General features: G+C 43.8%; 1 protein-coding gene across 4 annotated transcripts in view; it reads left to right on the top strand.

The window, feature by feature from the left end:
- kirrel3b (kirre like nephrin family adhesion molecule 3b) overlaps nt 1-12,849 on the top strand; it is a 172,509-nt gene that overhangs the window by 102,558 nt on the left and 57,102 nt on the right. For all 4 annotated transcript variants that reach the window (XM_056441963.1, XM_056441965.1, XM_056441966.1 and 1 more), the window contains exons 2-3: nt 4,984-5,133; nt 10,030-10,179. In XM_056441963.1, the coding sequence (XP_056297938.1) occupies nt 4,984-5,133; nt 10,030-10,179 (300 nt within the window). The remainder of the gene's footprint in view (nt 1-4,983; nt 5,134-10,029; nt 10,180-12,849) is intronic.

A 12,849-nucleotide genomic window follows, 5' to 3' on the forward strand; every position in this document is an offset into this window, starting at 1 on the left:
TGCTGGTATAAAATGCCCAGGCCAGAGAGGTAATAGTTTTTGGTAATGATCCTGGGCTAAGCTTTGGTGCTGTGTGGCCACACGGCGTACATACAGCATGCTGATTACTCCTCTGAAGTGGCCTGGATGTGTGTCCGCAACGGTAATTTTCAGGCCTGATTGCCATAGAGCGATGAAATTGAGGGCAGTTAGCTCTGAGGGGAAAATAGTGCTGGATTGTGTGGAAATACAGCAGCCGTCCAATGGTAAACAAATTATCTGAAGTGAAATGACAACATTAGGCAGTGCAAAATGCCGGTCCACATTATGAATATGGCTCTGTGCCTTTAACTACCAGCTCTCCCCCCCCCCCCCCCAATTGAAACAACTATGCAGTCCTCATGAAATATATCTGGCCTCACATACAAATAGTCAATATGGGTATTACATCCACAGGGGGTTCACACTTTAATGGATAAAATATAAAGATTTTTTTGAAAAAAAGACAAGAAAACACACTTATATTTTGCATCTGCGTTTGAAAGAAGTGTAGTTTATAATCACGCTTTAAGCTCTTTGTTCCGTGATGGACATGATGCTGACCTCGATTGCAAAGTGTGTTATTACATTGTCAAAATCTTCAGTGTGTCTTTAAGTAAAAGCTGTCTTTTAGATAACGGGTGGATTAGCTCCTGAAAGATTTCTGTAAAAACACAACGCTTAAATTTAGCAAATCCAAAGTGCTTAAGTGAAACATGTCTCTGTTATTGTCGCTAATCCTCCCAGACAATACATGAAAAACAAACTAGTTTGTTGTTTTATCATTTCAAGTTCTATTCAAAATACAGATTTATCTGTCGCCGAGTGAAAAAAACAAACACTGCTGTGTAGCGGCTGTCGTCTCTAGTGACACACAAAAGGTGTCTTTATCCACATTATGTGCCCACATCTTAACAGAGAGTTACCCCTGACGTTTTAGCCTATTTAATTCACAGCAAATTGACATGTCTCGAATGTTTGTCATTTAATTATTGAATTATTTGTATATTTTTTTTGACAAGCTCTTTGGTAAACCCCATTAGGTTTTCTTAATAAAGCATTATTAACATGGATCTCCAGCTCTGCGGGTACCCGAGCACAATTACCCTCCTGTGCTGGAGTTACTGTCAGTGAGGGAGTTTAAAGTGAGGTGGTTAATTCTTAAATGGGCATTTTTGTTAAGGAGGAACATTTTCCTGAATAAGTGAGCGGACATGGGGGCCGTCGTCACTCTGTTGCATGTCATGCCTGCCAGAGGATAAAGAAGAGATAGATTAGGGATGGGCACAGTTTACATTTTTTTGCCAACGCTGTGATGCCCAGTGAAGGATAAATGTGGCAGATGTGACAGATGTATGTGGTGCACACGGGACGGATGAATGAATGGCACCTTGATGTAAGCGCCAAGCTTTCTCAAACGCGTCACCTCATTTCTTTACCGCTTTGTCCCTATGGAGACTCAGCCAGGCTTTAAATTAAATGAAGGTGGTCACTTTTTAACTGCTCAAGTGGCACGCAAAAGCATGTGTCAGTTAAGGCTTTGATTCCTTTCCATCACCGGTGTATTGGAATAGCCCTTCTAGGACGTCACGCGGGAAATGGCGACAGATTTTTTTTTAGCAACAATTTGCTAAGATAAAACAGAATTCAGAGGTGGGACCCCGTCCCAATTCAAGGTGAGCCCACTTGTGTCATGCGTCTTATGGTATCATCAGGGTTCATTGTTTTTTTAGACTTTGGAAAGACTTTACCGCTTCTCGGGCCGAGTGGTACTTCCCGTCTAGAACCTCCAGGTGCAAAATCAACCAGAGCGCCTCTTTACGTCAACCAGCTCGAGTTTAAATAAAGCCACACGTAAAGGCCCACATGTACGCATTTGTGTTAAGATACGTGCGATCGGGTCGAGTTCAGTACATCCATATTTTTAAGTGTGCTGGCTGTTTGAGAAATCAAATATTTATATTTACGACACTTTCCGGGCAAAGTGTGACACAGAATTAGCACCAACTCCCACAGCAATTGACACCTCTGTGCAAAAAAAGTCGTTGAATGTATAAAAATAAAAAAAATGTTCAAGCCCACACTGATAAGGACGCGTATAGCAGCGTGACAGGATGCCCTGAAAAATAATCCGCAATCTATTTTCTTCTCAACACATTGAGGCGAGGAGTCCAGGGAAGCAGTGGGCAGCAGCAGCGAGGCTATAGGCGGCGTGCAGGCCGCTGCCAACGGAGACATCCCTCCGATGCGAAATCGATTTCAACACAGGCCCGACTGTTTGATAATATCAGCCACGACTGAGCAGATACAAGATTCCCCGGCGTTTACATTGTTTTACCGGAACACGCCAAGAGATCTGTGGAGGAGCTGTCCATACAGCCTGGTAGCGTGCCGACTCCGTGGCAGAGGGCAGCCGAGATGAGCTCCTCGCGTGGGAGCGCACAGCCGGGTCCGAACAAAGCTGTCGAGGTTTTAAAGGGCAAGACAAGTGGCGAGATGAAGTCTCACCTCATAGCGAGCATCGCGCACAACACGCACGCACGCACACTCTCCACCTCCATCTGCCTGATGGATCGTGGAGGTCTCCTTCGTGGAATATGCCTACTATGAACTATTCATACATTCTGTCATGTTCATTGAATGTATTTTAACTCTAAATCTGTCCTTCTGTACACATTACATCTATTGCACCTGTCCATCCTGGAGAGGGATCCTCCTCTGTTGCTCTCCTGAAGGTTTCTTCCCTTTTTCCCCCCTGAAGGGTTATTTGGGAGTTTTTCCTGATCCGATGTGAGGTTTTGGGGCAGGGATGTCTATGTGTACAGATTGTAAAGCACTCAGAGACAAATTTGTAATTTGTGAAATTGGGCTATACAAATAAACTGAATTGAATTAAGAGGGCCTGGTTAGCCAGAAAGAAGCTGTAGAGTCTCATGATGATGAAACGCTCCGGATATGCTTTGACGGTATGGCATTTTTTTCTTTTCTTTTTCTGATGTTGGTGAAGTCATGGATATGTATATTAAAATGAGGTATGATTGTCCGCTTCTGTCCGTGTGGAGGTATACGTGTGCGAATGAATATTAAATCTTCTGCTTGCATCTCTAACGAGCGATCCATCACAGGGAATTCAGTTGAAGGCTGAAAGCGAAATAAAGACTTGCGGGGATTCTAATGGCATTTTCCCAACTAAATTAAAATCAGTTTTCTCGTCGTGACAACAGTCTTTTTCTCTGCTGTGGTTTGAAATCGTACAACAAAGCTAATCAATTTCCTTGTCTCCAAAAGGATAGGTAATTTCCTTTTGAATATGAAACCAAGCATACAAAGAACTGCAGAAGATCACTTCGATGTGATACGGAGATGTTGCGAGATGAAAACGCGCTTTCACTCTCTCCGCACTATTGTAATCCACAACATGTTATTCTTCTATCGGCTTTTTATTTGCATATGATTAACAAAAAAAATTGTGTATGATGTACACTACCGTTCAAAAGTTTGGGGTCACCCAGACAATTTTGTGTCTTCCATGAAAAATCACTTTTATTTATCAAATGAATATAAAATGTAGTCAAGACATTGACAAGGTTAGAAATAATGATTAATATTTGAAGTATTAATTTTGTTCTACAAAATTCAAGCTCAAAGGAAGACCAGTTGTATAGCTTATATCACCAGCATAACTGTTTTCAGCTGTGCTAACATAATTGCACAAGGGTTTTCTAATCAGATATTAGTCTTCTAAGGCGATTAGCAAACACAATGTACCATTAGAACACTGGAGTGATAGTTGATGGAAATGGGCCTCTATACACCTATGGAGATATTTCATTAGAAACCAGACGTTTCCACCTAGAATAGTCATTTACCTCATTAACAATGTATAGAGTGTATTTTTGATTAATGTTATCTTTATTGAAAAAAGTGCTTTTCTTTGAAAAATAAAGACATTTCTAAGTGACCCCAAACTTTTGAACGGTAGTGTATATGTTTGCCCGCTTCAGCATAACGAGAACACGTGGTCCAGTCTGTCTGCGTGCTTGTGTTTGTGCTGCCGGTCATCAGCAAAGGAGAAAGAAAAAGTTGTTGACGGAAGAAGAAATTCTGATAAAACTTAGAAGTATGAAAAAGAAATAGCTGCACACAAAACTCTCAATAAGAGTAAAAGTGACACTTTTAAGCCCGTGCTGCAGTTTGTGCTCCCGAATAAATCGCTGAATAAATGCATGTCGCAGTGTGTGTGTGTGTGTGTGTGCGTGCACTCTTTAGTCGATAGGCAACCCGCCAGTGTTTCTAACGACACATCAGTACCACTCTGTACCCTCCAGTCTGATCCACAACGCTACGCCCTCTCCGCCACCGCAGCACCCCTCCCCATCAACACACCCCGTGCCTCTAATATAGTTCACCGCTCGCCACTTTCCGCCTGAACACGCAGTGGAGGAGTGCGACTAATAGCAGTTGCGCGCTCGGAATACGTGGGGCGGGAGCTGCAGTTAATGTACGCCACTAGAGCGGCGTTGGCAGACGCGATTGCGTCAGTCATGTGCTGGAGTGTGCAAGAGCCCGGCCCATCTGTACAGTGACATCCTTCATAAATGAACCACGCTGAGCTGCGACGGCTGTCTCTTCGGTCGCGGCGCCGCGCTGACACCTCTGATATATGTACGGCGTCTCGTCTCCGCATCGTGAATCGTGAAATAATGTGCCGCGGCTGCGAATCACCCTTTAGGGCGCTTGGAGCAGGAGTCTGACAAGAGGGTTTGAGTAATATCGGTGGAAATAGGCAGATGGCGCACGTCCCTTAATTCCCCCCTCTGTTCAACACTTGACGTGATGAAAGCAGGTGTTCTTCTTTGATCTTGAATTGCCGATGCCCCCCCCCCCCTTTCACCCGATCGTGCTGAAATGATGTCATATCGTTCCGGACCTAACCTTCTTCCCCTTTCTTCTTTTGTCACAAAGGGGCGGCGGCCATGTTTTCCCAGCAGCCACAGGACCTGGTGGTGGTGGCAGGCCAGCCCGTGACGTTGCCATGCTCCATCCCTGGTTACCATGGGGTGGTCCTATGGATCAAAGATGGCCTGGCGCTGGGAGTTGGCAGAGACCTCGCTGGTAAGTAACAGCATTCATCTCCTTGAGCGCGTCAACCCTGCATTTCCCCATCACCCTCAGTTTCCTCTATTAATTACACTCTGGGCTATAACTGTCATATTCCAATGGCCACTCTCTGTTATCTAAAGCCCCCACATGTCAGCACCCCACCCTCTGCCAAATATATCACTGCACGGACAGGAGGGCTCATAATCGGGTGTTACGACACAAGTATTACACTATACACGTGTGATGAGAAACATCAGTAATTAAATCAGTCAACATGACCAAAACAGAATTACAAAAATGGATTCCTTTCTCTGTGTTAGATGCAGACCTAAAACGATTGTTTTTTCTTTTGTTTGGCAGAGAAGGACAAAAATCGTAATGAAATGTAAAATCAATAGTGCCACTGGTCTTTTCTCTGGTGCTTCAGGCTGTTAAATGGCTTTTTGAAGAGTAGCCGGCATCCTCTAATTGCACTGCACCTCATGTATAATTGCCCTAATTGTTTAATTCGGAGTAAAAGTGACTACTGCACTGTCATTTAGTAGCCTGTTGTTCCACCAATCGAGACTTTATGTATATTCATGACCTTAATTCATTGCGACGAAGCACATCACTCTTCTAAATAAACATTTAAAACCTTTGAAGCACTGAGCTATTGAATCCAAAAATCCATACAAGCGTAATAGGAATGCATCATTTACTGAAATGATCATTAAGTTCTCCTAAGAAAGAGATCCATTTGAATGTGTACACAACACTCTATACACAGTGGGGTGCATTATTATATAAAGGCATGGTCTTCAGTTTAGACTTTTTCTAATTCACCTCACATAAAACTCCTGCGTGACCCCAACTGCTGCAGTTATTAAAACACAAAAGCCTCATGAACAGGAACGATTAAATCATTATTTCACGTGAGATTGGGATTTATTCGACCCTCCGACCTTTAATAATCGGAGGCCCTCCCAGTTGGCGAGGTGGTCTGTAATTAAACCTCAGTGGCTGACAGAGCCCCAGTAAAGCCATCCTATTCCCTCCTCAGGTTCTTATCAGGCCCAGAGGAGATTGAGAGGTTGCAGTAAACAATGGCCCTGTAGTCTCCCAGTCTCTTTTGAAGGAACTTATGATTGCTAGAGATAGAATGAGAGAAAGAGGACGGAAGAACGAGCACAGTTTTACTCGGAGTCACAGTGGAGCAGAGAGATGTAGAGGTTTTTTTTCGGTAATCTACTTAGATTTGTATTGATTGTAGGTCGCAGCAGACAAGATTTCTCTCTTTCCACTTTAACAAAATGAGACAATCGAGATGAAATCTCATTTCAGCGAGGGAAGAAAAAAAAAGACACCGGGAGGAAGAAGAACAGCGAAAACGTAAGAAAAACACAATGGGTCACGATAGCCAAGTGGACTATAATAGAGCTTAACACATCAGTGAGGAGTTTGGCAGTCGTCTTTCTCCACAACCATTTCCTTCTTCTTATTCGGGCTAAATAATCAGGGCCAAGATGTAGAGATGGAGTGATCTTTCGCTCGTTTAAAAAGATGCACTGGGTTTTGTATGAGGATGAATGGCTGCCTGCCTGGAGAAGATAGGTCGCTAAAATCAACAGTATGATACGGACACGGGGCTGAGTGCCTTCTATTAAGACCAGAGACACTTGTTCCCAATAAAGAGATCCGCAGCTGTTCTTTTTATCACTCCTGCCTACATAAACAAGAAAAGCAGGGAATAGTAAAAGAGTGATGGTACATCCACCGCAAACATATACACAATGAAAGGCAAGTGGCAGCTGTACACATAAAAAGGAAAAGTGCGACGAATCAAATGCTGCATGGCGCATTTCAATAATATAGTTCTGCTGGGCTATTCATGGGAAGAAGCTGCGTCGGCGACGGTGTACTCCGCCCGGGACCTGTTTCCATTCACAGGAAGCGGTGATAAAAACTGGAGAGAACTCTTTCACCATTCAGCGTGCGACAAAAAAGAAGAAGAAAAAAAAAATCACGGAACACAAAAAAGCCAAAGATTTCCTATCCGGCCCTGAATCTGCATTTCGTTCCGTCTGCCAGTGTCACGCGTTTGCGCTCAAAATTAAATAAGAGCAAAAGTAGCCCCCGGAAACGGTAAAGACGAAGAGGGAGGCGTTTTGTATACATTGTGACGTCGACGATGAGTTATCGACGGCGAGCACGTGCCACTCGTTGCTTCTCGTGCCGGTCGAAATTGAACACCGGTCACCTGCTCACAGCTGCAGCTAAAACCATTTCCATCCCCTGGTTGGCTCCACTGTGTGAAACATGTTCTAGGTGAATGCAATAAATCAGTAGGCCACGCCTCAAGTGTCTGTATACCCACACACACACACACACACACACACACACACACACACACACACACACACGTGCCCCATTGATCGCGCCTCAAGACAAATCCATTCCCTTCTGATGGATTCATTACTCCTTAATGGGTCTATTTTACACTGTTTGCTTTGGGTAACACATTGTGTCTTTGATATTCGCCGGGACCCAAGATCAATGGCCATTTATAGATACGCATCGCATGTGCTGAGGTGATCAGTCTTCATACGCGTGCGACGATAATCCAAGTCATGTTGACGAAAAGTGTGATCGAGGCGCTCGAAGGAGACACAAACGCACGACGATACATTTCTGTTGTTTTCCGAAGCGAGATTCTAGATGATGCTATCCGACACAAATGCAAATTGCTTTTCCTTTTGGATGCAGCTAATGCACAGAGATGAGAATGGAAGAGAGCCATATCCTCACACTGCAACATTATTCTTAGTTTGCCAGAGGCACGGATGAGGTAATTGGCCGGACAGAAATTTACATGTCGCGACAATTATAACAAGTGAATTCTGTGCGTGACGCGCAGACTTGTTCGTCGGACCGGAGTCAACTCAAGGTCACGTCATCCAGAACAATCGATAATCATCACCCCTGTGATCCACAATGCCACTATTGCTCTGAATCTCCTCAATGAACATGAAAAAGAAGCAACCTGGTTCTCTGGGTGACATTGTAAACATTCGGCTGCGTCCTCTATTTCATCTATTATCCTGTTTTTCAGCCAATGGTTATTAATGTCAATAATAGAAGTGTTTAGTTTGTAGTCTCTTTGAACCCTGCTACATGTGTTGTGGCAAAAATGAAGAGTAGAGAGACAATGATTTTATGTAGCAACCCAGCGGGACTGTATTAATGAGTATACTATGAGTATCATAGCAAGGTACATCATTATTTATGTTGGCCAACTCTAAGAAGTTCAACCAAGGTTATATGATTTTCCCCAACATATGTACCAGCAGTGTTGATGAAGCCCTGCCACGTCTCAATGGAGGACACACTGGGGCAAGTATTGGAAAAGATATTTTATTGCGTCGGTTAATAGTTTTCCAACAAAACATCCACCGGTGAAACTTTCTGTGCTCATTATTGAGTTAAATTGCATCCACTGATCATCTTCTCTCCAGCTTTAATTTGTATGTTCTTCAGTCCTTCGTCCTCCCGCTGTACAGTCCCTTAAGATTAAAGGCTACACGTGGGAGGCTGAAATGGAGAGGGGCATAATCGACTGTAACTCACCCGACCAGCATAAAATGAGGCCCACTTCACGCTCTATTACAGGCAACGAGATTCAATGAAGCCATCGTCAGTAATTGGACTTTGAGCATATGATGGGTTTTTACAGTAGACAAATTCGAGGATTTAAAAGCTGCCCAGTCCGTTCCTTTTGGGCACTAAAACGTATTACCAGCCTTTGAAACCTTTACAGTGAAAGACTGGAGTGTTTGGGGATCTCTGAAGTGAACATGAGTCATAGCCGTTACAGGGAAATCAATATCCCCCCCCCCCACCCCACACACACCCACACACATTTGTTGGCAATGACCTGACAGTTGGATGGAAAGTGACAGACTTTCTGGAAAAGAAATGACAAGTGTGTTGGGTCTAAAATGTGGAATTTATTTTACAAAGCACACAGGCTAAGTGTTGCTGTAAAAATGATCCAATATACACCAGTTTCATCATTAAATCAGTTACCGGAGGACCACAAGAGGAATAAGCAATTCTCGCCTGGAAATTGGTGATATATTACAGAGTGCATCTTCTTTTTTCCTTTTTTCCCCCCCTCTTCTTTTACTTTATGAACAGGCATTCTCCTTTTATTCCTCATGCTGTATGGCCAATAATTAGAAAGATGGATTGAGAGGAAAATAGAATCGGGATCTTCAGAGACGAGCAATTCTGAAAACATGAGAAATCACCCATAAAGCTTTCCAGTCAAACATATTCTTCTTCCTGCTTATTTGCCCCGGACTCCACAACATACCCTCAATGCGTATTTCGACGATAGTTAAGGGGATATCCTTAAAAAAAAAAAAATCTCACTTGACTCGTGTAAAATGCCCAGGTCTCTTGGATATTGTTCTGCTTTCTACCATTATTAAACTATAAATCATTTCACAGAGCAGTGCTGAAACAACTCAAACTGTAGCTGTTCCTGTTTACGGCTGCAGTAAAACATAATTTTGCAGAATGCAGCAACCTCCACAGCAGGTCATTACCATTGCCAGGAGTGCTATAAAAACATGTTTTATAGTATTCATGTATTAATCTCGGGGAAGAATGCATCGTGAGTAAATTAGAAAATGAAAAATCAAATACTATATCCACCTGTAAAGTAATCTGTAATACTCATCGTCTGTTACAATTACAGCTCGCTGAAGCCAATGTGGTGTGTTTATCTTGCCTTAGCGACTTTGCCTTGTGTCTTTCATTCGGGTTTTCTCGTCGCAATGAGTGTGCGAAGATGAACACGTGTGCGAATGAGCCCTGTTTAGATGTTGAAGGTGATTAAAATGAACAAATGCGTTTGCCCTGCAGGCTATCCTCGTTACACGGTGATCGGCGACCACAGTTCAGGGGAGCATCATTTGCGAATCCAGCGCGTCGAGCTGATGGACGACTCTGTGTTTGAGTGCCAGGCCGTCCAGGCTGCCATGAGGTCCCGTCCCGCCCGCCTCACCGTGCTGGGTGAGTCAGTTGAAAAAACACACACACACACACACACACACACAGAGAGAGTCCAAACAACACCACTGTTTTAACGCCGGCCGCCCCCGACCGCCGAGTTCCAAAGCAACGGCTTCGCTGGTGTCACTGGCTTCTCACTCTCTCATTAGTTTGTAAGTGTTTCATGTTAGTTCTAGAGTGCTTCGGAGGATTTAAGGGGCTTTAGCTCGCATGCGTCATCACATAAATACTGGGCAGCAGCACTACCAGAGCTCTAGGGGCCCGAACAAAAGTGGTGCTTCACAACAATAGAAGTATACACGACGTGTCCTTGTTCACTTCCCAATTACACACAAAGTGGGAATATAGGCACACACTCAAACGAGGGGGGGTTCACCGGCGGTCTTACTCGGAACATGATCAAATATCTGCAGTGAAGCCAAAGAACAAAAGATATATTTTGTATTAAAACCATCAGAAAGGAATTAAATCAGTGCTAATGTTTCCCATTTGGCAGACTGTGTCAATGTGACTAATCTTTACAGACCTTTACATTTCCACTTTAATTTCCTTCCTCTGCATGCAGCTTCCATTTTCTATTATTACTACACGCTTGAGAGGTCACTGGTTCTTAATTAAACTTTATTGGGTTATCATTCAGCGAGGCCATTTCTGCCCCATTGGGTGACACCGGTGGGCCCTTTTTTTCCTCGGGCCCTTCAAGCCTCTCGCCGCTTCCCGTGTCCGCCTCTCACAACATCCCTCACTGCGCCGACGACGGAGCAAAAGAGAACAAGGGGGAAGGAATGAGGAGAAGAAAAGTGTGGAGGGAGAGAGGGGCGCCTGCCATGGAGTGTCCTCGCCACAAGCGACTGATCCGCCTTATTGATCCGGCCTAATGAAAAGTGAAGCTAACGATTTGTAGGGGAGCACGCAGTGGGAGTAAAAAGAGAGAGGGGAAGACAAATTGCAGCGTAAGGTTGCGCTGGCTGCCAGGCCCCCTGCAAATGGATACGAGTGAATAATTATGGATACTTCTAGAGCTGGAAATGCAACTGCAACTACTTCCACTCCCGTCCTCGGTTCACTACTTGGTAAAAAATATTTCAAAGTTGAGCTTTTTTTCCTCACAGATACTTTGACATGTCATCATCACGACAGCAGGATTGTTTCTGTTGTTTATTTCTAGGTTTTATCGAGGTCATTGTCAATGTTTTTGATCAATTTGTTGAATTAAAGTCCAATTTAGTCCTTTTTATTTTTCCAACAACATCCTATTTAATGCCAATTTCTATGGGCTTCAAAGTAACCTTTGAGTCTTCTTACACGTATGGAACAAAATCCTTTCCACTACTTTCATGTGAAAAACAGTTGTCATCCACAGCAGATGCAAATAATGATGTTTCTTAGCTTCATGCCCCTTGCCCCTGTGCTTTGGTGATTTGGCAAAGCCCCATGCGTACAACTCACAGTAATTAAAACAAAGTAACAAATTGTTTAGAAATGCTTGACTTTGGAATGCGAGCAGCACAAACGGCAGCAGTAAGTGGCGCAGTTGGCCCTACTCTATTTAAATAACCAATCAGCATGAGAACGGGGTAAGCCTTTATTACCTATTTGTCTGATTGAGAGCGAGAGAGTTTATCGTTCCCCCGACGAGCCCAAATAGAAGGTGTTTGTTGAATCCCCCGCTGAGCTAGCTGACTCCTGGATGCACTGCAGGGTGACACACACACACACACACACACACACACACACACTCACAAGGTAATGGTGGACATATATGCAAGGCCTGTGTCACTGCAAACTCCGAGCTGTCAATTACTTGCCAGTGGTGACGGAGTGTGTCTATCGACTTGGAAGACAGCTACGGGCCCACACACCTACAAACACACACACAAACGCAAATACAGTACATAGGGATATACACAATATGCTTATACACACACATAGGCAGACTCACACACACAAATGGAAATATAGGCATATACATATTATGCTTATACACACACACACACACACACACCACCATGAACTCAAACAAAGACACAAATACATAGGCATATATACAATATGCTCATACAGACATACAAGTACACACACACACACACACTGAGCTGACAGCAGAATAAATCTAGAACTCTCCCCTCCATCTTTCATAACTCAATATCAGCCCAAACTCCTCCATGTGCCACATACCAGAGAAACCGCTCTCCTCTTGACTTTGATAGGCTCGGAAATAACATAACATAAATATTTACTAGCACATAGAGCAGCCCCTTCATCACTGCCAAAGAACACACACACACACACACACATTCCGCTTTTCCTTTCACTGATTTGCGGATTTTTTGTCCTTGAGAGCGAAGCCGTTGGGTCGAGCCAGAGATGAAGCAGCAGTGACCTCACCTGACCAGCCCCATGAACAAGATGGTGTGTAATTAAAAAGAAGGCAAAAGCCTTTGTCTTTGCTTCCATTCACTTCGACCAATACCTCATGTGCAGAAGCGATGCGCTTGAAGGGGAAAACACTCACAGCGTTGACATCTTTGAACAATAATGAAGAGAATTCATTAAAATGGGCAAAATGGATGGTGAACTTCATTCTTCCTGGCGCTTGCACTTCCCCTCAGACGCCGAGGGGGGAACCAAGGTCTTGTGAATTAGTCATGAAGGAAGGGAATGGAGGGT

Source organism: Pseudoliparis swirei, chromosome 20 (assembly GCF_029220125.1).
Source record: "Pseudoliparis swirei isolate HS2019 ecotype Mariana Trench chromosome 20, NWPU_hadal_v1, whole genome shotgun sequence".
Taxonomy (NCBI): Eukaryota; Metazoa; Chordata; class Actinopteri; order Perciformes; family Liparidae; genus Pseudoliparis; species Pseudoliparis swirei.